The sequence below is a fragment of the Balaenoptera ricei genome, chromosome 6 (assembly GCF_028023285.1).
Source record: "Balaenoptera ricei isolate mBalRic1 chromosome 6, mBalRic1.hap2, whole genome shotgun sequence".
Taxonomy (NCBI): domain Eukaryota; kingdom Metazoa; phylum Chordata; class Mammalia; order Artiodactyla; family Balaenopteridae; genus Balaenoptera; species Balaenoptera ricei.
In genome coordinates, this window is record NC_082644.1 from 114,980,953 (window position 1) to 115,007,549 (window position 26,597).

General features: G+C 43.2%; 1 protein-coding gene and 1 long non-coding RNA gene across 5 annotated transcripts in view; one reads left to right on the forward strand and one right to left on the reverse strand.

Annotated features, from left to right (window-relative positions):
• Positions 1-9,538, reverse strand: part of LOC132367383 (uncharacterized) — a 29,608-nt gene extending 20,070 nt beyond the window's left edge. Inside the window, exons 1-2 of one of the 2 annotated variants that reach the window (XR_009503772.1) lie at positions 9,445-9,538; positions 4,285-4,378 (exon numbers count right to left, since the gene is read on the reverse strand). This is a non-coding gene — a long non-coding RNA (uncharacterized LOC132367383). Of the gene's footprint in view, positions 1-4,284; positions 4,379-4,968; positions 5,024-9,444 lie in introns of those variants that run through there. The other variant, XR_009503771.1, reaches the window with a different exon arrangement.
• The window catches only part of STXBP1 (syntaxin binding protein 1), a 69,780-nt gene continuing 51,811 nt past the window's right edge, over positions 8,629-26,597 (forward strand). For all 3 annotated transcript variants that reach the window (XM_059925674.1, XM_059925676.1, XM_059925675.1), the window contains exon 1: positions 8,629-8,756. In XM_059925674.1, the coding sequence (XP_059781657.1) occupies positions 8,720-8,756 (37 nt within the window). In that variant the 5' untranslated portion in view covers positions 8,629-8,719. The remainder of the gene's footprint in view (positions 8,757-26,597) is intronic.

Below are 26,597 nucleotides of genomic sequence, written 5' to 3' on the forward strand. Positions count from 1 at the left end.
TTTATATATGATTATAATAATCGTCTAAACTGCTTTCCAGTTTCACTTCAAATGGCATGTCTTCCAGGAAGTCTTTTTTAAAAACATGAAGTGTAACATCCAATAAACTACATAATTAAGTGAGAAGCTTGGTGAGTTTTTACATAAATATGTACCCATGTTACTACCACCCAGATCAAGACACAATATTTCCAGAGACCCAGGGCCTCCCACATCTCTCTTCCCAATCAATCCTCTTTGCTCTCCACCTCCAAGAGATAGTTGTTATCCTGATTTCTATTGTCATAGATTAGACTGTTCCTGAAACCTCATATGTATGGACTCATAGTGTATACTTTCATGTCTGGCTCAAAAAGGCTCTGAAATCTAGAGATGAACAGAGCTCTGTGGTTAAGAGTTCAGGCTTTGGGCTCAGACATACCAGGTTCAAATCCTGGTTTGCCCAGAAATTGACTATGTGCCCCAGAATGCATTACGTGTCAGTTTCCTCATCTTATAAGATGGATATAAATCATCATACGTACTTCATAGGATTTGAGGAGGGGATTAAAAGAGATAATGTGCGTGAAGCATTTGGCACATCAGGGTGCCAAGGAGGTGGTGCTATTTTTATTCATCTCAATTATGTTCTTCCTCTCCCATCCCCATCCTCATGGCTTTTCATGGAGAGACAAATGAAGTCCAAACCACAGGAGTACTCACTGGTTTCTACTGTCTATCCTTACCTCCCACATGCCAGGGTTTGAATCCTGGCCCTATCACTTATTGGCTGTGTGACCTTGGACAAATGGCTCAGTTTCCGCTTGTGTAAAATGGAGATAATAATAGTAAATACCTCACAGGTGACTGTTAGGGTTAAATGAACTGATATATGTGACAAGCTTGGAAGAGTGCTTGACACACAGTATGCCCCATATATGCTTGCTTCCATCACCATGTCACCATCACCGTCACCATCATCATTGTTTACCATTCTGCTGGGGAGGGGTAGTCACCTGACTATGCAGGGTGGTGGAGGGGATCTGGTGGTCCGACTCATCCTTTTACCAGTCTTTTGTTTTCAGCCCATCCTTTCACTCCCACCTCTGGAAGTACCTGGTACCAATGATTCCTGAACTTTTCCAAGGTTCCATGGTTGAGTGGCTAGTCTCCTTCTGGAGGTTCATATTTCCACTTCCTTTTCTCTATTCACTCATCAACCCTCAACCATGTGCTGTTCATCTTCCAAAGTTTTGTCACCATCTCTCATCTCCCATAGCCTCTCTTCCTGTTCTTTGTGTCCTCGTGGATTTAAACTTTTTTAGAATTCCCCTGCTAGTATTTTAGTGAGGTTTCAGGAGGAAAAAGAATCCGCCTGATATAATCAGATCTATTTTTCTAAAACAAAATCCTGAAGCAAAACATTAACTGTTCTTTTCTCTTGGGGAAGGAGCATATGGGAATTTGCTTTATTACTTTTCTGTGTTTTTTTAAAGTTTCATTTAAAAATGAGAGAGAGAGGTTCCCCCTTATTCAAAAAAGTTCGCCTGATTCTGATCCCCTGTGGGTCATCCAGCCTTTCTTTTCCTCTTTGTTGTCTTTCTTGCAGAAAGATAAGTCCATACTTTTTCAAGAAGTTTGGAGGATAGCCCCCCTCTCCTCTCAGTCAGTCCTTCCCTGTCTGCACTCTGACTTTTGCCCAGGTCACCAGTGACCTCTCAACGACCAGACCCACCGATGTCTTTTATTTTTAGTCAGAGCCCTGGGGCATGAGGTGTTGTTAGCTCTGCCGTCTTTCTGCACTCCTGACTCACCCTGTACCTCTCTGACCATTTCCTTTCTGCCTCCTTCTGGTCTCTGCTCCGTTCACTCAGCCTTAAACTGGAGTTCTTCCCAGTGTCCTTTACATGACCAATCCCTAACCCCCTGGGTCACGTGAGTCACTCTTCCTGAAGTCATCCACATTGTATGTGCTGACAGTGGTGCCCAGATCTGACTCCTGACTTTGAACTCATACCCAACATTTTCTCAATGAAGTCTAACCTGCCTATCCCCTTTACAATGCAAACTATCTCCCTCCAACCCCTACCCAAGCCTAACCCTGATCACCCTACTCTATTTTTATCATCATAGCATTTATCACCTTTTTAACATACTAATTTACTATTTACATATTTATGGTGTTTCCCCCTCTAGAATGTCAGTTTCGTATCTACAAGGAATTTTCTCTTTTGTTCATTGCTGTACCTGCAATGACTAGGACCGTGCCTGGCACACAGTAGGTGCTCAATAAGTATTGCTGAATTAATGAATTCACACTTTGCCTATGCCAGAGGTTTCCAAACGTGGCAGCCTTTGTGTCTCAGTATGTTTTCACAGCATCCCAGACCCAAAGAAAAACCCGATAGCTCTGTTTATGAAGTAGTCAGGACCAAACAACTTCCGTTATATCCTAACAACTTAGTAGCCATTTGAAAAAACAGTACCCATAAATTGAAAGAAAAAAATTTTCATGTAATTCTAAAACCACCACTCCTTACTAACAAGATATGTGCACCTTCTCAGACCTTAGAATCCACATCAGACATTAACACTCTCAGTCTCCTGTTCCACATTGATTTTCATGAGTTATTTTCTTCTACCACATCGATTGCTGAAAACTCAGTTTCAAAGACATGTACGTCATAGAAAGAAATGTAGCAGAGTCTAATGTTGAAACTATGAACTACTTCCAGCTAGCAGGTTCCACAGTGTCCGACAGATGATAAGCATCATTGTGTTTCTCTCCAAAATTTAAAATACTCCACCGTGTTCCTATTTGCTGTGGCACCCCAGGGTGCCTCGCACACAGTTTGGGAACCGTGGGCCTATGCTCTTTTCTTTGGTTGGATTTGATCTTCTCTCTCTTCTCAGCTTCCAGGCTCAGCTCAAATGCCACCTCTTCCATGAAGCTTTCTGGCCCCACTGGCCAAAAACAAACCACATCTAAACCAAATTATTTCTCCAGTTGGAATGAAAACTTCTTCCCCTGGGATCCCACGGCAATTTAACACGTAAAAGGCATGAATTGTTCTCTGATAGCCAAGGTGTAAACAATGTCATATTTCTTTATTTCTCTAAATTGAATAAAACTCGCTTGAAGCCCCCACCGTCTGAGGTTGCTCAACTTCATTTGGATGGTATTTTTGTGTGGCTCTCTCCTTGTTCCTGGGCTGGATCAGGACTACGGGACTTTCACAGTCCAGGCAAAACTGAGCTGTCCACAACAGCTGTCCTCAGAGGCTGCCACCACAGTGCTCACCAGTCCATCCAAAAGTGGTTGGCCCTAATCTGCTGCCCCAGAGCCAGGCTAAGCAGAGGGACTCATTCCTGGCTCTCAGGGCCACGGGGGAAGGTCCTAGCGCTTGGTGCCCAGGCATTCACACCACCACCACCCCTGTCCAAAGCCCTGACCGCTCCAGGACTCTATGTGCATGGGAGAGAAGTCAGTGCTCCTCAGAACCTGTGCCTTGGGGGAATCCAACCTCCCCCTTCCAGAAGAGGTATTAATCCCCCAGAGTTTACATGCAGGTAACCTGGGGACTGGATGTGGCCCTCAGAAGTGTTTTGTTTAGCCAGTGTGGTGTTATTAAATTTTTTTTTAAAGAAACTTACTTATTTTTGGCTGCATTGGGTTCCCACTGCTGCATGTGGGCTCTCTTTTTAGCTGCAGCGAGCGGGGACCACCTCTCCTTACAGTGCACAGGTGTCTCATTAAGGTGGTCTTTCTTGTTGTGGAACATGGGCTCCACGAGTGTGGGCCTCAATAGTTGTGGCACATGGACTCAGTAGTTGTGGCTCACGAACTCTAGAGCACAGGCTCAGCAGCTGCGGCGCACGGGCCCAGCTGCTCTGCGGCCCGTGGGATCCTCCCGGACCAGGGCTGAAACCTGTGTCCTCTGCACCAGCAGGCGGACTCCCAACCACTGCACCACCAGGGAAGCCCTACATTTTTTTTTAATCCATTGCAACACTTCGACTTACTGGGGGATGCCGAAATGTTTACAATCAAGATCCTTGATCGTTGCACGTAAACCAGTGGCTGGAGCTGAGTAAGGACTGCCCCACGCCCCCCCAACTCCCCGCAAGGCACGTGCTTCACCCTTGGCCACATCTGTAGTGTTACTCACATCTGCCTGGCCCCTACACTCCTTTGAGTTTGAGAACCTAGCCTACGCTTTTGAAAACAAAGCCTTTTTCATAGTGTATTCCGACCTCAAACACAAAAAACTGTTAACTCACTCTTTCCGGCAAGGATGTACCAACCTGAAGCACTCCAGGCCCTGCCGCTCTTTGTAGATGTGGGCGGTAGTGGGTGGCTGCGCTGGAGACAATTACATTTTCATTCTCTGCCCGTGAACTACAGCAGCAAAAAAACAGGAAACCGACTGAACGCTCCATAACTGTATTCAGCACTGATGTATTCAGACTCATTATGCCAAATTTAATGATATTAATAGCTAACATTTATTGGGTCCTTAATAGGTTCCCGGTACTAGGTAAAGAACCTTATTAACATTATCTTGAATTCTTTAGAAACTGCTTCTAGAAGAATGCAGCAGAATCTAAAAGCCCAGAGACCAGGAGGAGGGGGTGGGGGTGAACACGGAAAAATGCAGCTGATGATGCAGCTTAAAAGCAGAAGGGAGGCAGGTGCAAGCCCGAGACTGTCGGAGAAGAGGCCCAGACTCTGGACCCAGGGCCCTCCAAGAGGCCCAGACTCTGGACCAGGGCTCTCCAACAGGCCCCTGTACGTGGGGGGCCCAAGTCAGTTGGTCCGCGCTATCAGGGCTGGTGGAGGCCACGGCACTCGGTTTCTTCCGTCTCTCCCTGCTCCGCCCCATTGCCTACTCCGGGTTGTTTGTCCCTCTCTCCCCGCCCCCACCACCCCCGTTCTCTAGTCCCTGACCCCCTAGCTTCTCCCCTCTCTGTTCGGCATCCGTCTCCCACCTGCCGGGCTCCTGGCGCAGCGGCCAAGCCGCAAGCAAGTTCCCCGCCGTCACGTGACCTAAGCGTAAATCACAGGATTCTTCCCACCCCCAGAGGTTGGCCGGCACCCTGGTTCTGCAGAGGCTGCAGGCCGCGCATGCGCAGCTACAAGTGCACCTGCCCAGCGGGCGGGCGGGGCCGCGGACCAAACCGGCGCATCCAGGGGCCGCAGCCCCCCACCCGACCCCCTCAGGCTGGGCAGGGGCAAGGGTTAGCGGACCCGCCTGAGTCCCGACTCCCAAGAGGTTCGGTTCCCGTTGCTGATACGCTCCCAGCAAGAGGTCCACACATCTAAACCTGTCCTTAGGTCAGGGAGCTGCGGCTGCACCTGGGCGCTGGACGTTCTCCTCTGGGCATCAGGAAGCCAGAGCGCAAGTCCCAGATCTGCTCTTAGAGCCGTGTGACCTTGGGCAAGTGACTTGACCTCCCTGTGCCCCTGGAAAATGTAATAGTAATAGCACCGGGGGCTTCCCTGGTGGCACAGTGGTTAAGAATCCACCTGCCACTGCAGGGGACACCGGTTCTAGCCCTGGTCTGGGAAGATCCCACATGCTGCGGAGCAACTAAACCCCTGCGCCACAACTACTGAAGCCTGCGCGCCTAGAGCCTGAGCTCCGCAATAAGAGAAGCCACCGCAATGAGAAACCCGCGCAACGGCAATGTAGAGTAGCCCCCGCTCGCCGCCAACTAGAGAAAGCCGCGCGCAGAAACAAAGACCCAATGCAGCCAAAAATAAATAATAAATAAATAAATAAATTTATTTTAAAAAAATAATAGCTCCGACCTCGTGGGGCCGTAGTGAGAATTCGATGAAAATTCATGAGAGCCCTTTGCGTGGTGCCTGGCGGGTATCAAACGTATTGCACATAAAGAATACAGTGCAAAGGATAGTGCTGTGTGATGACTGAGGGAGGATTTTTTTTTTTTTTTAATTTATTTTTTTTTATTTTATTATTTATTTATTATTTTATTTTTGGCTGTGTTGGGTTTTCGTTTCTGTGCGAGGGCTTTCTCTAGTTGCGGCAAGCGGGGGCCACTCTTCATTGCGATGCGCGGGCCTCTCACTATCGTGGCCTCTCTTGTTGCGGAGCACAGGCTCCAGACGCGCAGGCTCAGTAGTTGTGGCTCACGGGCCTAGTTGCTCCGCGGCATGTGGGATCTTCCCAGACCAGGGCTCGAACCCGTGTCCCCTGCATTGGCAGGCAGATTCTCGACCACTGCGCCACCGGGGAAGCCCTGAGGGAGGATTTTATCCTATCGTGCAGGTCATCACCCTGGGTCCTCAGAGGCACCCTTCTAGAGAAGCCTGGAAGTTTTATTGTCCCTGTTTCACAGATGGAGAAATCAAGGCTCAGAGATGTCAAGAGGTCTTGGAACAGGTCTTGCATTCTACATCCAGAGAGATTCCAATCCGACACTCCTGAGTCAGGGGTTCCTGAGTGAGTTCACAGTCTGTCACCCTACTCGCTTTTTCAACCATCCTATTTAAAACAACATCTGTTCTGATTTTTGCCATCCCTATTAAACATCTCAGGTACACATGCACAGGAAAGAATTTCTTTTTTTATCCTTCTGTAGGAAATAAGGAGCTTCTATGTTTTATTTTCTGTGGACTTTAAGGAGGTCTCCAGGCAGGTTCCAGGCCACCCAAAAGTCCTGGAGTTTTGCAACAAGGCCTACCTCTAGCAGCTTTCTTTCCTACTCTGTCCCTCAGACTCTCTTCCCTCTGGTCACACTGGTGCCTCTCTGTTCCTGGAAAAGTCAAACTCCTTTCTGACACCTTCTGTATATCTGCCTAGGACACTCTCCCCGTCCCCTCTCGCTACCTTTTACTAATCTCAGGAAGCCTGCCCTGACTGCACCCTACCTGGTCCACTGGGTCAGGTGCTCTGTCATTTGCTCTCAGAACCCTCTGTCCTTCTGCTTCAGCACTTATTAGAACATTAACTCCTTGATTCCTGTCTGTCTCCTCAGCTAGAATACCGGCTCCTTGAGGGCAGTCTCTGTTGACACGTGCCAGAGGGTCAAGGAGGGAGCATGTGGCATCACAAGTGCATCCTAGTTCCCCTCACATTTACAAACTATCTCCTCCTTTTCCAAATGCAACCCAAGGTTATCAGTACCTTCCTTGGGTAAAAGGCAGAGCCTAGACATGAAGAGATGACAGGTGAACACTTTCCCTTTCTGGGAAGCCATATGAAGGTCCTGTTAGGGTGGACTGAACTGAGGATGAGAAGATGGTCAAATCTTCATGCCCTGGGGCTGGTGGCTGAACTAGGACATGTGGTCCCTCGTCCTGGCTCAGCCAGTGTTCACTGTGTGACCTTAGGAAAGTCCTCCTTTAGGCCTCAACTTCTTTAATTGTTGCTCAGTATAAAATAATGGTTCAGAATTCAGATTCTAAAATTAGATCTTTCCTTTGTCACTTACTAGCAAGGCATTTATCTTCTCTGAGTCTGTTTCCTCACCTGTAAAATATTATATTTCTTAATAATATAAAGAAAAGGAGCTAGCTCACAGAGCTGTTCCAAAAATTTAATGAGTATTCATTGATATTATGACTACCAGTTCTCTTGTCCTTTTTGACTTTAAATTGGCTCAACTCATTTTTCTTTGAAGCCAGAGGGGAGCCCTGTCCCATATTTCAAAAGCAATCTCCCCTGTCAACTAAATCGAGCAAAAACTGACCTGGGACCACTTTGGTAAATGTGGACTCCAGGAAGGAGATACTGATCAGAGTCGTCCCACAGCATATTCCTATTCGATTTGGGACCTAGATATTTCTAGACTTTTGTTGCCCAAAGACTAGGATCGGTGTCTGCCTTGTACATGGCTGGAGCTCCAATGCCTAGAACAGCGGCTTACATATAGTAGTGAGAGAACAATAAATATTTGCTAATGAATGAAACACAACCTGAGAGCAAGTCTAGTACTGTTTTTGAGCCTATTTTTTTTTTTATCTGAAAATGGAGATTAAAAACAATGTCCAATTATTGCGAGGATTTAATGAGATGATGCATGTAAGAGCTCAGTGAATGGTGGATTTATGGATATTGGTACCCAAAAAGATAAAGATGGTGTCGATAAACCTTACGTTACGTTGTTTTGGAGAGTGCGTACTACTAATAAGAGATCTAGTTTCTGAGTTCCTTTTGTGGGCGGGGGTGGGGGGTGGGGGGTTGAGAGGTGGATGTAAGGCTCCCAGAAATAGGTAAGACAGACCACAGCGGGGTTTCAGGAAGATGGAATGCGTCGGTAGCCTGAGGCCAGGGATTCAGGTGCGGAGGCTGCGGAGAAGATTCTTGGACCCAGCGCCCCGGGAGCGCGCGGTGTCCCGGCCGCGCGCGGCGCGTGAGGTGGGGGGAAGGGCGTGGTTCTCCCACCAGCCAGGGACCTCCTCGCTTCCAGCCGCATCTCGGCGGGCGGGGCCGAGCCTCCGGGCCGCAGTGCGATTGGCGGAGGCGAGCGGGTGACGCTAACGGCTGGCGCGAGACCCCGCCCCTGGCCGGCCCCGCCCCCCGCGCGCGCTGGCGGGTCGGGAGCCTCGCTCTGGCTCGCGCCGCGCCCCCGCGCCGAGTCCGCGCGTCAGTCGATCCCGAGCGCGGCTGCAGGGCGGCTGGCTGCAGCTAGCGGAGCGCGGCGACCCGGGGAGGCGGCGGTGTCCGCAGGCGTCGCGTGAGGAGGCTCGGAGCCCAGAGACTCGCGCAGCGCGATGGCCCCCATTGGCCTCAAAGCGGTGGTCGGAGAGAGTAAGTGGAGTCGGGGTCCTCCCCGCAGGCGGCGGCTACGGCTGCCCGGGAGAAGCCGGGCGCCGTACCTGCCCGCAGCGCCCCGGCCTCCGCGCTGGCCTCTCGCCCCGCTCGGCCCGGGGCTCCTGGCTGGGAGGGTCCCGTTATTCCGGCGCCGCCCTCCTCGGAGGGAAGTCCCTCCCGGCCTCCTGCGGCCCGCGCCCTCTTCCCTTCTTCCCCTGCTCTTCCCTTCTTCCCCTGCTCTTCCCTTCCCGCATTCCTTCCCCTTCCGCCCCCCCCACCTTTGCTCCATCCCTTACCCTTCATCCCACCCCTCCCCTCTTCGCCCCATCCCGCTCTTCCCTCTTTACCTCCATCTCCCTCCACCCCCATCGCTCCATCCCTCCCCCTTCACCCCTGGCACCCCATCGCTCCCCCTTCACCTCGCCTTTACCCCCTGCAGCCCATTACCCTCCCCTGCACCCCCATTCTTCACTCCCAGTACCTTCCCCTCATTTCCTCTCTCCTTTTCCTCGCCTTCTTTATTCCCTAAGCTCCTTGATTCCACTCCTTTTCCCGTCTCCAGTCCCTCCCTCTTTCCCACCCTCCTTCGTGAGTCGTGACGAGCGAGATCCCGGCCTGCGTCCTCCTCCCCCTTCCTCCTCCCTCCCTGGAGCCGGAGCCGCGGTCCCCGGCTGCAGAGACCCACCTGGGAGCGGCTCCGCGCGCCCTGGCTCCGACGCGCCGCTCGCCCAGCCTGGGCCACTCCTGGCAGCTGGAGAGAAGCCTGTTTTCCAGAGGCTTGGCTCTGCTGGGCTGAGGCCGCCTCTGTCCTCCTCCCGATCCTGGGTCTTGGCTTCAAGGGCGGGGTCTTATCAGGGTCCTGAACTGTCTTAAATCACCCGGGAGACGAGGAAAGCTTTAGTGTGCGCGGGAGGAGTGGCCCTGCCCAGCACCGCAGTCTGCAGTCTGCCTGTTAGCAGGACTCAGCCGATGCTTGGTTTCGGGCAGTTCCAGCCACTGTTGCAGGGAGGAAATGGTTGTTCGTGGGTTTGGATGAAAGACTCAACGTAAATGGATTTTTAAAAATGGATGGTGGAGCGTGTGGGCTGCAGCGGAGTGAGCTGTGACGGTGGTAATATTTGGAAAACGGCGTCCCCAGTGCTAAATAAGCTTGATGATCTGTGTAGACAAATCGTGCCTCTTCAATATTTCGGCTGTTTCTTTAACAGAAAATGTGAGAGGATTGCTGTAACTTTCGCTACCTCTTTTGGAATTGAGAGAAAATTAAAAGTGGACTTTGTGGGAGAGGATAAGAAAGGAAATAGAATAAGAATGGTGGAAATTAGTTTCCTTTCCAATGATTCTGTCATATTAGAGCAATTCCTCTCTCTCGCTCTCTCTCTGGTTGTCAAATGTTTTTGACTGTAATGGTCCTTTTGAGGCATCATAATTGTTTCTTCTTCCTTATTCTTTTCGTCGATATATAGAAAATATTCCCAATTGTACAACCTTATCTGACCTATTACACCAGAAGAAAATTGTTGTAAAAATTGAACCCCAAAATGAGCAAGTTTTTAAAAAAGTGCCCACGATGATTATCACCTGCCTTCCCCATGTGGTAAAGGTTCTGAATCACGTACCTTCTATTTTTAAAGGCCAATCAAAGCCTTTAAAAAGGCTTTAGGACTGAAAGGACCCATAGGGATCCTTAATGTCAACACCCTCATTTTACCTTTGGGAAAGAAATGGAGGCTCAGAGCAGTTAAATGACTTGCCAAAATCAGTGTTAATTAATTTTTTAAAAACCTCTTGTCCATTTCCTTGCAGTATTAGTAAAAAATAACTTTCTTCATTGTTCTAGATATACCATTTCCTTCCAGTATGCCTTTTAAAGGGTTGTGAAATGTGGATTGTTATGTTACATTCTTTTAAATGTTATATTTGAATAAGGTGCTTTTAAAACAAAATCCCGAAAACAGGTGTTATAGAAATCACGTTTTTGCATCCTTTTGCTGTGACCCTTGTTCATGCAGGTAGCTCCCCCCAACTTTCAGAAGCAAGTATCAAAAAAAAATTAACGTGCAATATGGTCAAAATTTATTTTCTGAAATAAAGCAAAGCCACTGTTTACAAAAATAAAACCAAACCAATTTTACATAAAGTTGGTGAATGTGTGAAAAGCATTCTATTTCTATAACAATTGAGTTACGTATAAATTTTGGAAAAAATATTTTTGCAATTCTTTGTCAGTGACACAAAGAATTCTGTTAATTCTGACTCCTAATTTCGGATGGGGTTTCTAGCTTTGCCTTTTTCCTCTACAAATAGGAGTAAAACAAAGATGTTTTTTAACCAACACGCACCAGTTTAAATGTCATCTTCACAGCTGGTCTTCCCGGTCTAAATTAACACCTCATAGTCACTGTTTATCATATTCCCTAATTTTATTTTCTTCATAGCACTTAAAATGATCTGAAGTGATATTGTTTCATTTTTTGTTTTTTTGGTTGGTGGATTTTTTGTCTGTTTGTTTTTGTTTTTTGGTACTTGTTTGATTGTTTCATCTACTTGAATGTTGCTTCCGGGAGAGCATGGTCTTTATCTGATATGTTCATCCCTGTATCCCATACCAAAAACAATGGCTGGTCATAGGTGGTAGCCAATAAATATTCATGGAATGAATCAATGTTCTTAAGGATATGACTGAGAGGAAGGTAAATGTAGTTTTTGGCTTCCTGTCACATCTTTCTAAGTTGAGTTTTAGAGTGGCAGTAGGTACGGATACAACAAAAGTAGAGGAGATGGGTGTTAGCTGTTCATTCAACAAAGGTTAGTTCAGAGCCTGGTAGGAATTATGGGGGAATACAGGGACACTAAAATATGGAACAGTGTCACACTGTTGTGACAGACACAGACAATCCTGAGATGCCCTCCCTGTCACTCCCCTGACATACTTAAGGTATAACCAGTGTATTGCACTTCTTTGTGTTGGTCTCCAACTAGACCAGAAGCTCTTTCACGGGAGAGTAGGACCTCATCTTATTCTTAAGTCTGTCCGGTTTGGGGTTTTTTTGGTATTTGTATACTCCTTTTTTTTCTTTTTCTTCTTTTTTAAATTGGGGTATAGTTGCTTAACAATGTTGTGTTAGTTTCTGCTGTACAGCGAAGTGAATCAGTTATATGCATATATATCCCCTCTTTTTTGGATTTCCTTCCCATTTAGGTCACCACAGAGCATTGAGTAGAGTTCCCTGTGCTATACAGCAGGTTCTCATTAGTTATCTATTTTATACATATTAGTATATATATGTCAATCTCAATCTCCCAATTGATCCCACCCCTGCCTTTCCCCGCTTGGTGTCCATATGTTTGTTTTCTACATCTGTGTCTCTATTTCTGCCTTGCAAACAGGTTCATCTGTACCATTTTCCTAGATTCCACATATATGCATTAAGATATGATATTTGTTTTTCTGTTAAGTCTGTCTTTAGTGTGAGAGTTAGTGCTTAGTCTTTGTAAATGTTGGATGAATGACTTAATCTTTATGTATAGCGATTCAGAGAATGGGCTCTGGATTTGAACTACCTGGGATAAAATTCTGATCTACCACTATTAGCTGTGTGACTTTGGTAAATAATGGAACCCTTTTGTGCTTCAATTTCTTCATCTATAAAATGGGTAATAATAGCACCTACCTTATGTGGTTCTATGAGTATTAAATGAGGTAATGCAGGTATAACGTCTGATACAGTTCTTGACACACAGTAAATTCAGTCAATATTATCCTTATGAAAAGATCAACAAAGAGGTTCAGTACAAGTGTTAGAGGATTGTAAGAAGAGATAGAATACTTCTCTCCTGTGGGGCCAGGGTTTTGGGGGAGAAAGTGGAGTCTTTGGTAAACTTCGGTAAACTTCTTGAACGAGGTGCAAATGAGCTGGAAAATGGAAGAATAGACCTGAAGAATGTATGGATGATTTGTAACCTGACCCAACTTCTGTTTCCAGTTTTACTCATTTCTTTACTTTTTTTTTTTCTTTATTTTCTTTCTATAAAATATAGTTGGGTTTTTTTCTTTTTTTTTTTTCCTGCTGTTGACTTTGCAAAGAGATTGTAAGAGAAAGGAGAATTTCATTTTTTTAAAAATAATTTTTGATTTTTATTTTATTTATATTTTTATACAGCAGGTTCTTATTAGTCATCAATTTTCATTTTTTAGAAAATTTTAGTATTTCATTTATTTTTTTATACAGCAGGTTCTTATTATCCATTTTATACATATTAGTGTATATATGTCAGTCTCAATCTCGAGAATTTCATTTTTTTTGAGGCATTTTTTTATCTAGTTTATGTTGATGGATGATGTTTCAATTATGTAAATCCATGTTGTAATCCAAAATTTACTCATACCCTGAAGTTTTGTCAGTGTGTTTCAAAGATGCAAGGATTACAAAATGTACTGTTTTTCTTGTTTCCTAGCTGTTAGCAATTTCTCCTCATGTTAGTTTATAAGAATCACATTCTTTTGGAAAAGAATGTAGTTTCAATTTGTATATTAAATATATTACATACCTTTTTCAGATGGGGCCCTGAGTCATAGGATGTGTCAGAAGTTGAGAGGACACCTAGGTTGAAGCAGTTTTCATTCATTCTTACACTTTTTTTTTTTTTAAAGAAACTTTGGTTAGCATACAGATAATTTAAGTGTTATATTTTGAAATATATTAAATGCATGTTGCATTTTTCATTTCTAAAATAAGGTGTAATTTGCATAAGTAAAATTTACCCTTTTTAGTGAACAGTTCTTCAAATTTCAGCCATTACATACAGTCATATAGTCACTACCATAATCAAAATACAGAACAGGTCATCATCCCCCAAATTCCCTTGTGCAGCCCCTTTATGGTCATCCTGCCCTCCCACCCCCAGGCCCTGGCAACCACTGAACTGTTTTCTGTCCCTATATGTTTGCCTTTTCCAGAATGTCGTATCAATGGAATCATACAGTATGTAGCGTTTTGAATGTGCCTTCTTTAAATTAGCATAATGCATTTGACAATCATCCATGTTGCATATATCTGTAGTTTGTCCCTTCTCATTGCCAACTACTCTTCTGTTGTAGGAATGTACTATAGTTTCTCCATTCCCCAGCTAAAGGGCATTTGGGCATTTGAGTTATTCACTTTCTGGGCAATTGCAAATGCTTCTATAATGCTTCTAGAAGCAGTCACAGGTTTTGTGTGAACATATCACTTGGATATGTAAATACCTAGGAGTGGGATTAATGGGTTGTGTGATAAGTGTGTGTTTAACTTTATAAGAAACTGTCAGATTGTTTTCCAGAGTGGCTATACCGTTTTACATTTTTCACCAGCATCCTTGTTAGTCCTTGGTATTGTCAGTTTAAAAAATTTCAGCCATTCTCAGAGGTAGTGGTATCTTATGATTTTAATTTGCATTTTCCTAATGACTAATAGTGTTAAGCATTTTTTCATGTGTTTATTTGCCATCTGTGTATCTTCTTTGGTGAACTGTCCAAATCTTTTGCATATTTTTTATTGGATTGTCTGTTTTCTTATTATTTTAGTTTTGAGAGGTCTTTATGTATTCTGGGTACGTTTCTTTCATCAGATACGTGAATTACAAATATTTTCTCACAGTTTGTGACTTGTCTTTTCATTCTATTAACAGTATTTTTCAAAGAGCAGAAGTTCTTAATTTTTATGAAGTCCAATTTATCAATTTTTTCTTTTATGGATTGTACTTTTGGTATCCTATCTAAGAAATCTCTGCCTAACCCAAGTTCACAAAGATTTTCTATGTTTGTTTTTTTTTTTTTTCCTGTGTTTTCACCTAGATGTTTTATAGTTTTAGGCTTTATATTTAGTCTTTGATCCATTTTGAGTTAATTTTATATATTGTGAGCTATGATCAAAGTTCATTTTTGTGTATATGTAAATTTTTTTGTTTGTGAGTGTCTATTTGTTCCAGCACCATTTGTTGAAAAGACTATCCTTTTTCCCCATTGAATTGTCTTTGTTCTTTGTTGAGAATCAATTGACCATCTTTGGATGGGTCTGTTTTTGGACTCCCTGTTCTATTTCTTGACCTATATGTATGCTTTCACTAACACCTATTCTGACTCAATTACTGTAGCTTTAAAGTAAGACTGGAAACTGGATATTGTGAGTCCTCCAGCTTTGTTTTTCATTTTCAAAATTGTTTTGCTTCTTTTGGTTCATTTGCTTTTCCATATAAATTGTAGAATGAGCTTGTCAATTTCTATTTTAAAAATTCTTCTGGGATTCTGTTTGGAAGTGTCTTGAATCTATAGATTGGTTTGGGGAGAACTGACGTTTTAACAAATTTACTTTTAATATTCTAGTTTCTTTGCTGTATTGCAATGTGAAAATAAAAATTCTTAACTTCACAAATAAGGGAGGAACTGTATGATAAGGAGAATTGCAGCTAGTTTAACAAGGTTGCAGGACACAAAGTCAATTTACAAAAATATATTGTATTTCTATATACTAGCAATGAACAATTAGAAATTGAAATCTAAAATAGTATCATTTATAGTAGAACAAAAACCATGAAATACTTGGGTGTAAATCTAAAAGAATGTGTTCTAGATCTGTGTGCTGAAAGTTACAAAATACTGATGAAAGATAGCAAAGCTTAAATAAATGCAGAGATATACTATGTTCATGGATTGGAAGAATTTATGTTATACTTATTATTTTTGAAACGTGTTTTCAGTTCTCTTGGGTAGATACCTAGGAATAGAATTGCTGGGACATATGGTAATTAACTTTTTGAGGAACTGCCAAACTGTTTTCCAAAGTGACTGCACTATTGTACATTCCCACCAGCAGCGTATGAGGGCTCCTATTTCATAATATCCTTACCAGCACTTGTTATTATCTGTCTTTTTGGTTATAGCCATCCTAGTGGGTGTGAAGTGGTATCCCATTGCGGTTTTGATTTGCATTTCCTTAACAGCTAGTGATGTTGAGCATTTTTTCATGTGCTTATTGACCATTTGTATATATTCTTTGGAGAGATGTCTACACAAACCCTTTGCCCATTTTTATTTATTTTTTTAAAAAATAAATTTATTTATTTATTTATATTTTTATTTTTGGCTGCATTGGGTCTTCGTTGCTGCACGCGGGCTTTCTCTAGTTACGGCGAGTGGAGGCTACTCTTCGTTGTGGTGCACGTGCTTCTCATTGTGGTGGCTCCTTTTGTCGTGGAGCACAGGCTCTAGGCACGTGGGTTCAGTAGTTGTGGCTCACGGGCTCTAGGTGCATGGGCTTCAGTAGTTGTGGCATGCGGGCTCTAGAGCGCAGACTCAGTAGTTGTGGTGCACGGGCTTAGTTGCTCCGTGGCATGTGGGATCTACCTGGACCAGGGCTCGAACCCGTGTCCCCTTCATTGGCAGGCAGATTCTTAACCACTGCGCCACCAGGGAAGTCCTTTTCTGTGTACTTTTAATAAAAACTACTTATTCTTGTTATAACTCTCATCCTGTGTCCTTTTAGACAATTCATTTAAATTTTAAAAATTGTTGTTGAATGGTCACATTGTATCTTCATTCCTAGTTTATTAATTAAAAGTATCATATTTTTGAAACGCCTCACTTTTTTTTTTTTAATTAATTAATTTATTTATTTATGGCTGTGTTGCGTCTTGGTCTCTGTGCGAGGGCTTTCTCTAGCTGCGGCAAGTGGGGGCTACTCTTCATCGCGGTGCGCGGGCCTCTCACTATCGCGGCCTCTCTTGTTGCGGAGCACAGGCTCCAGACGCGCAGGCTCAGTAGTTGTGGCTCACGGGCCCAGTCGCTCCGCGGCATGTGGGATCTTCCCAGACCAGGGCTCGAACCCGTGTCTCCTGCATTGGCACGCAGATTCTCAACCACCGTGCCACCAGGGAAGCCCCCAAAACGCCTCACTTTTTAAAAGGATTCTAATATGGTAGTCTTACAGTTAATACAAATAATTTGTTAGTTATAATTGTGATAAGAATTACAAAGGAATGATACAGGGCTGTAGTCTGGTGTAAGCCTGGGGAGGTTAGAGAAAGCTTCCCTAAGGAAGTTGACATCCAAATTACTTCCTTTTAGTTCCAGCTTACTGAGAGTTTTTGTTTTGTTTTTAAAACCAGGCTTAGCTACTGGTTTAGTTTCTTTTGAAACGATCGTACAGTTTTTCTTATTTAATCTAGTAATGTAATATAATTAATTATAATATTGAGCAATCATTCATTGCATTTCTGAGATAAACTTACTTGGTAGACATGCAGTGTTATCAAATTCTACTTATTATTTTTGCGTCTATATTCATTAGCATTGGAGTCTTCTTGCTGTTCTTTGATCATTCCAAGTATGTTCCCACCTCAGGGCTTTGCATTTGTTGTTACCTATGTCTGAAATGTTCCTCCTTCAGATATCTGCATGCCTGTTCCCTTAATTCCTTTAGGTCTCTGGTCAAATGCCACCTCACCAGTGAGGTCTCCTCTGACTACTTTATATAAAATTGAAATTCCCTCTACTTTCTCATCCCCCTCACCATGCTGAATTGTCAAATCTGACATTTCATACTTACTGTTTTCTTTGTTTTTTTTTTTATCTCGGCCTCCACCAGCCAAATGTAAACTCCGTGAGAGCATAGCCTTTGTTTTGTTCACTTCTGTATCCCCGGCACCTAGAACAATGCTGGTACATAGTGGGCACTCAAGAAATATTTGGAATGAACAGTTGAATACTATGTATTTTATATATATATATATATATGTGTGTGTGTGTGTGTGTGTGTGTATATATAATTCCTCTCTCTCCCGTCTTTTTCAGATCTTCTGCATCAGAATTTCTCTCTCCTTAAATGAATTGGGAAGTTTCTTATCTTTTTGCATGTTCCAGAATAGATAAAATAACATGGACATTCCTTTCCCTGAATGTTAGGAATGATTTATCCATAAAGCTATTTGAATTTGTTGCTTTTGGGGGGGAAGAGGATAAATATTTGACAGTCTTATAAATTTATTTATTCAGGCTTTCTTCAGCTTCTTGAATCAATTTTGACAATTTATATTTTCTTATAAAATAGGCCTTTCAACCTAAAATTTTCAAATTTATTAACTTTAAATTAGATTTGTATAATTTAAAAAATATCTTCTGCATTGGTAATTGTGATCTCTTTTCTCATTCTACCCTGTTAGTATTATTATTTTCATGGAAGTATTTGGTAGTGATTTGTCTATTTTAATTGTCTTTTAAAAAACTCAGTTTCTTCCTTCTGTGGGGGGTGTGTGTGTGTGTGTGTGTTCTTATTCTAATTTCTTGAATCAAATGCTTGGTTAACTTTTTTCTAATAAAAGCATCTAAGGATATGAGTTGTCATTTGAGTACAGCTTTGGTTGAATCCCAGAGGCTCCCCACCCTCCCCTCCCCACTGCCCCCCTGTAGTTTTTTAATATGCAGTATTCTTGCCGTTTATTTCTAAACACAGTCTTCTTTGTTTTGGACTAAATGTCACTCTATGATAGGGTGACAAGTAGTTTAATTTGGGGTAAAATTTCGATGCGAAGCAGTTTGCGACTCAGGGACCATCCATGTGTCACCCATCAGATATAAGAGAGCATATCTGCCACAGGATCCAAAAAGGGCTTTTTGAATGTGCACTAAAAGATTTTCCCTCTGGTGTTTTTGGCACATAGCACCTCTTAGACAAACAGGGGTTTGGCTGCTAATGCAGAATCTTTTCTTTAGTGGAGTAGTCAGGCCAAATTGTGAAGTTATCACTGGCAACTCAACAGCCATAAATCGTGAACCCCAGTCCTGTGGCTCGCCTCTGTGAGAAGTGCTTGGAGAATCCCCAAGGCGATCCTCTGATTTGATTGCTTCAATCAGTTTCTCCTGTGAAGGGCTGTTGCTAGCACTGAAATTAGGGCGAGATAGCCAAGACTTCATTTGAATTGCAGCAAGTATGAGTTTTCCTTGCTTTTTGTCCCCAGGCTTTTTTAAAAATTAAAATTAAAAAAAAAAAAGTCAGCGCGAAGCAGTGTTGTGGAGTGGAAAGCGTTCTAGACTAGAAGTCAGAACATCCAGCTGACAGTCCCAGTTCCAACCCTTAGGGGCTGGGTGACCTGGACATGTTATTTAACATCTTTTTCAATTGGAAATTCTAATCCCAGCATCACAGAATTCTTTGAAGGCTTGCATTAAATAATAATCCAAAAAATTGCTCAGAAACAATGAGTCATTATAAGGGGTTATTATTATTTTACAGATATAATTACCGAGATAAGTTTGTCTGCTCAAGGTTATGAGTAAGTCCTTAGCAGAGTCAAGGAAACAAATCGCTCATAGTTTTGATAGACACAGGATCTAGTAATCACCAGATAACAGCCAGCTGTTGCCCGCTCAGTGCTCTTTGGGAAAGTTTGCGTTGGTTAAAACAAAGCAATTTGCTTCTGATATACACTGATCTGATCTTAATATATGTCTTTGGGGCTCCAAAGTAAGAATAACTACTAATGGCTCAAGTTGCAAGCTCTCACAGGGCAGATTTCCAATATTCCTTTCTTTCTGTTTCTTATATGCTGATGGTATTTCACTTTAAATGTCTACTAATGATTTGGCCTAACAGCTGACCTTGTAGGAAGTAAATGAGATATTAAGTAATTATTGCACTAGGAAAGCCTATTTTATTCTTGGGAGCTAAAAAATGTAGAGAGATGTGGAGAAAAGTAGAGAAAAACAAACAAATTTTAAAAAAATCATTGGAGCCTAGCTGTGAAGAGACGGGTTTGAATCAGAGTCTCCAGCAGTCACTCCTTGTTTGGAGGATTTCTGAGATGCCAGAGAAACCCAGGACCATACATTATGGCTTGTTTCCATTTCAGCATGCTTTGGTGGGTTCCGGGACCAAGGGTTTTTATTCATTTAGCCAACGTTTATGCAGTCATTCCTATGTGCCAGAAGCTGTGTGGGAGCTGCAGATGTAATGGTGTATAAGGAGACCTGGTCCTAGTGGAATTCAGACAGGCAGCGGTAATACATTGGGGTAAGTGCCCTGAGAGGGGCACTATGGTGTGGTGATGTTGGAGCACGTGGTGGAGCCCCCAACAAGGCCTGGGTACTGAGGGAGGCTGAGGGAGACCCGGAGGATGTGGAGGAGCTGGCCAAGAGGAGGGTGGTGGTGATGGGGCATGGGGGACAGTAAGTCACATAGAGAAATATCCAGGCTTGGCAAGAAAATGAGAAGGCTGGAGGCTGGCTGGAGCTGGGGGCCAAGGGAGTATGCACAGAGAAGTTGGAGAGGTGCTCGGGGCTTTCCTGTGCTTGTGAAGGAACTTTATCCCTATTCCAGGAGCACTGGGACACCACTGAAGGCTTTAAGTCAGGGAGGGACATGGCTTAGAAAGACCTCTGGTTGCTGTGTGGAGGCTGGATGGAGGGTTCAATTAGGAGCTATGGTGGTGGTCCAGGCTGGAGGCGGTGGCGGGGGGGATGGAGAAGTAGCGGCAGGTGGCGAGAAGTAAAGTGACTTGAAGGAGTCTTCAGGGGTAGAAGTGTCAGGTTATGGTGATTGATTGGATGCAGAGGGTGAGGAGAAGGAGTGGGGGAAGATTCCCAGTTTTCCCGCTTTGGCAACCTATTGGAAGTCCGTACCATTCACTGAGACGTGAAAGAAGGAGCAGAAGCAGGTTTGCTGGGGAACGTTTCCTTTTGCAGGCGTTGTGCTTCTGGTGCCTATGGACTGTCTAAGGGCAGATGTGCAGGAGGTCTGGGCTGGAGATTAGGGTTGGGCGTCATCAGGTGTTGGAAAGAGTTAAGAGTGGGTTGGGGGCTTCCCTGGTGGCGCAGTGGTTAAGAATCTGCCTGCCAATGCAGGGGACAAGGGTTCGAGCCCTGGTCCGGGAAGATCCCACATGCCGCGGAGCAACTAAGCCCATGAGCCACAACTACTGAGCCCTCGTGCCACAACTACTGAAGCCCACGTGCCTAGAGCCCGTGCTCTGCAACAAGGGAAGCCACCGCAATGAGAAGCCCGTGCACCGCAACGAAGAGTAGCCCCCACTTGCCACAACTAGAGAAAGCCCGCACGCAGCAATGAAGACCCAACGCAGCCAAAAATTTAAAAAATAAAATAAAATAAATAAATAATTTAAAAAAAAAAAGAGTGGGTCAGATCACAGAGGAGAGGGTGCAGGGTGAGAAGAGGGCCTGGGCTCACCCCTGAGGGACACAAACATTTACAGCCAGGTACAGGAAGAAAAGCCAGCAGGTTTGAGAGTCAGGAGGGAAGGGAGGCTAGCAGAGCAGTGTCTACGATTTTGTGGCTCCCAGGGTCCACCTTCAAATCATCCCAAAGCAGGCCTGAGCCTTCATTCAGTGATGAGTCTCCAGTCTCCAGGCTGGGGGCCTTGACAGTTGGAAACTTTTCAGGACTTACTCTTGCTGTGGTGTTTCCCCTGTGTCTTAAAGTCAGTCCTTGCCTGTCTGAACCTTGTTGTTCAGGATTGTTTTGAGGAGGAAAGAGGAAATGATTATAGCCACTCGTAATGCAAGGCTCTGAGGATTTTGGGTGTTATGCTGTGTCAAGAGGCCATCAAATCGGTGGGGGTAGGGTTGTGGTGTGATGGATTGGGAGATTGGGACTGACGGATATACACTACTATGGATGTATCTGTAAAGTAGATAACTAGTGAGAACAGACTGTATAGCACAGGGAACTCTACTCAATGCTCTGTGGTGACCTAAATGGGAAGGAAATCCAAGGAAGAGGGGATATATGTATACATGTGGCTGATTCACTTTGCTGTACATCAGAAACTAACACAACATTGTAAAGCAACTATACTCCAATTAAAAGAAAAAAAAAGATGCCATCAAATCATAGAATCTTCAGTCTGGGAAGAATTATAGAGCATCTAGTCCAGCCTCATCCGGAGCAGGAAGTCAGGTTGTACTAGTCTGCTGGATGAATGGCATTGGCAGATCTTCCTTCTCCTTGGCTGTTGGGGACAAGCAGTATTATTTTTATGTTCTGTGCCAGCGTAGATTCACAATGACAAGGATAAGCTGCTAGGAGTGTTAGAATGGTAAGGGCGGGAAGGTTGCTTATACTGTGTTTAGAGGGAGCTCAGGACTTCCCAGCTAATTCTAATCCAGTCTCAGATGATCCTCATGAACTTCCCTTAATGGCAGTAGGAACAAAGCTGCTTCTGTTTGGCAGCTGAGGGGGAAAGAAAGAACCTTTACGTTTAGATGATCTTCAGAGCCCCTACTCTGGCAGTGACGGGGTGAAGAGGGCTTGCTGACCTTCTTCTCTCATAGTTTTTCTTCACCCATCTTCTGAGCGTTGGTGTAGCCAGGAGTTGAAGCAAAGAGGCCTTTCCCTGGTCTCTGGACACATCAATATTGTTGGTACTAGTTGCTAGGGATTTGAAGAATAGAACATTGGCTCTGAACAAGAGTCGCCCTCTGGTCTGTGTGAATTTCACCCTATAGGCTTTTAACAATAGACTACTGTGAGGTGAACCCCTTAAAATTACTCAGTTGACAGATCTCATCATCTTTTGGATAAAAGTACTTCAGGATTTTAAGATGAGGCAATCATGTGGCCACCAAGAGTTTTCTGGTTTGCTTTCCCTCACATAATCTTGGGGAAAGGGGTCACCTTGAACTTTACTGTTTTGGTTGCATCATGGGGCGTCTCTATCTCTTTCTCCTACTTACCGTTTAAGGAATTTGAAACTCTAGTTAGAGTAATAAGCTTTTTTGAGCTTTCACTGAGACTGAAAGATCTGGTCGGTTTCTCATAGAGAGGTAATACTCATTCTTCCTCTGCCCCCCAATCCCTTATTAAGAAAAATTTCCAACATACTGGGAAGTTGAAAGAATAGTGTAATGATTACCCACCTATCTTCTGCCTAGATTTCACAATGGTTAACCTCTTGCCATCTTTGTTTTTATCTCTCTACACAAATGCTTTTTATTAAAGGTTAGGGTTACAAGTTAGACATTGTAGAAGAAAAAATTAGTGAACTTGAAGTTAAAGCAATAGAAACGATTCAAAGTGAAACAGAAAAAAGATTGGGGGAATAAAAGCAAGAGAGTATCAGCAAGATGTGAGACAACGTCAAGGAGCCTAATATATATAAAGGTGAAAAGAATGAGGGGGGTCAGAAACAATATTTGAAAAAATATTAGCTGAACATTTTCCAAATTTGATGAAAACTATAAACTCTTAGATCGAAGAATTCCAATGAATCCCAATCATAAGCAACATGAAGAAATCTATACCAAAGCACATCATAACCAAAATTGCTTAAAAGCAGTGATAAAAAGCAAAATGCTTAATTAGCCAGAGAGCAAAGACACGTTATGTACAGAGATAAAGATGGCAGCAGATTTCTTGTCAGAAACAATGTAAGCTCGAAGGTAGCAGAGCACTGTCTTTAAAGGACTGAAAGATGCAAAATATTAACATAGAATTTTATACCCAGAGAATATATTCCTCAGCAACAAAGCGAGATAAACACTTTCAAAAAAGTTGAAAGAATTCATCACCAGCAGATCTGCACTACATGAAATGAGGCCACAGGGAAACCTGGTTCTACGCAACAGAATAAAGAGCCCTGGACGTGGTACCCATGTGGTAAAAGTAAAGCCAAGTTCCTGCAGAGACTGGCAGTCTTCCTCTAGTGCATCCCCAGTACACTGGACTTCCATTCACCATCCTCCTGGGATTTTTCTCACCTCTCTTGTTTTGAATTGTCCTGTCTCTTGTATTTTGTGTCTTCCTTTCTTGGTTTACTCTCTTCTGTTTTGGTGGAGCTCATCTCCCAGGAGCTTCTGAGAAAAGGGAGGTAATTTTATTGAGACCTTGCATGTCTGAAAATATCTATTTTACCCTCATATTTCGTTGACGGTTTGGAGGAGTGTAGAATTCTACATTGGAAATTGCGTTTAGAATTTTGAAGACACGGCTGCACTGTCATCTTAATTTCCAGTGTTGCCTTTGAGAAGTTTTTGAAGCCATTGGATTCCTGATCTTTTGTACATATCCCATGTTGTCCCCTCTGAAACTTTCACTCTGTCCCCAGTGTTCTGTACTTTCATGGTAATTTGCCTTGGTATTTGTCTGTTCTTATCCATTGTGCAAGACGAGGTTCAGGAAACTTTTTCTATAAAGGGCCACGTGTTTAAATACTATAGTTTTTGTGGTTCATATATGATCTCTGCCATTTCTTCTTTTTTCCCACCCCTTTAAAAGTGTAAAGGTCTGTACAGAAACAGGCGGCAGGCTGAATTTGGCCCATGGACCACAGTTTGCTGGATATTCACTGGGTCCCTTCAGTTTAGCAACTTATGCTGTTTACTTCTGGGAACATTTCTTAAATAATTTCACAATGATTTCTTCTCAGTTTTCTCTTGGTGGAATTCCTGCTATTCAGATGTTGAGCCTCTTGGACTGGTCCTCTGATTTTCTTATCTTTTCTCTTCAGTTATTTCTCTCTTTGGCTCTTTGCTGTGTTTTCCAGGAGATTTCCTCAGCTTTATCTTCCAACCCTTCTATTTAATTTAATTTTATACACTTTTTGTTTTTTTTTCAACCAACATTTCCAAAAATGATAAATCTTTCTCCTGCTCCATTGGTGAACAAATGACCTGTCAACTCAGAAGTCTGTCCCGTTGCCTCCCTCTTTTTCACCCTTGAATTTTTTTAAATTTATTTTTATTGAGGTAACATTGGTTTATAGCATTATATAAGTTTCATGTGTACAACACTATGTTTCTACCTCTGTGTACCCCACAGCGTGCTCACCACCAAAAATTTAGTTTCGGGACTTCCCTGGTGATGCAGGGGTTAAGAATCCGCCTGCCAATGCGGGGGACATGGGTTCCATCCCTGGTCTGGGAAGATCCCACATGGCGTGGAGCAACTAAGCCTGTGCGCCACAGCTACTAAGCCTGTGCTCTAGAGCCCACGTGCCACAACTGTTGAAGCCTGCGTGCCTAGAGCCTGTGCTCCACAACAAGAGAAGCCACTGCAATGAGAAGCCCGCGCACTGCAACAAAGAGTAGCTCCCGATCGCCACAACTAGAGAAAGCCCTCGTGTAGTAGTAAAGACCCAATGCAGCCAAAAATTTAAAAAAAAAAAAAAAATTTACTTTCCATCTGTTACCCTACAGTTGATGCCCTTTGCCCATTTTGCCCTCCTCCCTCCCACCCCTTCGCCCCTTCGCCACTACTCTGTTCTCTGTATCTACATGTTTGTTTTTGTTTGGTTTGGTTTGTTCATTTATTTTGTTTGTTTTTTATATTCCTCCTATGCGTGAAATCATACAGTATTTTTTTTTTTCCGTCTAACTTAGTTCACTTAGCATAATAACCTCAAGGTCCATCCATGTTGTCACAAATGGCAAGATTTCATCTTTTGTTATGGTTGAATAATATTCCATTGTATGTATATATATACCACATCTTTTTTTGTTTGTTTGTTTTTGTTTTTGAATTTTATTTTATTTATTTATTTATTTTTTGGCTGCGTTGGGTCTTCATTGCTGCGCGCAGGCTTTCTCTAGTTTCAGCCAGTCGGGGCTACTCTTTGTTGTGGTGTGTGGGCTTCTCATTGCAGTGACTTCTCTTGTTGTGGAGCACAGGCTCTAGGCGTGCGGGCTTCAGTAGTTGCAGCACATGGGCTCAGTAGTTGTGGCGTGTGGGCCCTAGGGTGCGTGGGCTTCAGTAGTTGTAGCGCGCGGGCTCAGTAGCTGTGGCACATGGGCTCAGTAGTTGTGGCACACGGGCTTAGCTGCTCCGCGGCATGTGGGATCTTCCCAGACCAGGGATCGAACCTGTGTCCCCTGCATTGGCAGGCGGATTCTTAATTTTATTTTTTTTAATTAGTTTTTATTGGAGGGTAGTTGATTAACCACATCTTCTTTATCCATTCATCTGTTAATAGAGTGGACACTTAGGTTGTTTCCATATCTTGGCTATTGTAAATAATGCTGTTATTGAACTTGGGGGTGCATATATCTTTTCGAATTAGCGTTTTTGTATTCTTTGGTTAAATACCCAGAAGTATATGGATCATATAGTACAAACATATGGGCACCAAGGGGGGAAAGTGGCGGGGGGGCGGTGCTGGTGTGATGAATTGGGAGACTGGGATTGACATGTATACACTAATATGTATAAAATGGATAACTAATAAGAACCTGCTGTATAAATAAATAAAATAAAATTCAAAAATTAAAAAAAAAAGGAATTCTAGGTGAGAGGAAAGAAACAGAAGCAGAAATAAGAGGTCATTAGTGGGGATTGACTTTAAAATGAATGGGGCTTGGATTAATGAGTTTTTATTGCATTGGTTTGATGCTAACGTAGAACGTATATTAAGGAAAACATGAGCCATGAATGGATATGACTTATGCAAATTTTTAAAACCATCATTTCACTATTATAGAGCTTTTCAAACGTCAAAAAAGAAAAAAAGGAATTGGAGGAGAGGCAATTCTTATAAAGTGTCAAAGAACTTGAAAAAAAAATTAAGGTTTATATTTAACTGAAAAATATAAATATATCAAAATATTCCATAGAAGAGAATTCAGTGTTACTTAGCAGTAGACTCCCAAGAATAAATACTTTTGAAATATTCAAAAAAAAAATAACCAGAAGTGGAATAGCTGGATCATATAGTTGTTGTGTTCTTAATATTAAATATTAATTTATAAACTAATTAAATATTAAATTAACATCTAATATTAAAAATATTTTGAGGATTCTCCATACTGCTTTCTATAGTGCCTGCACTGATTTATTACACTCCCATCAAATTTGTATT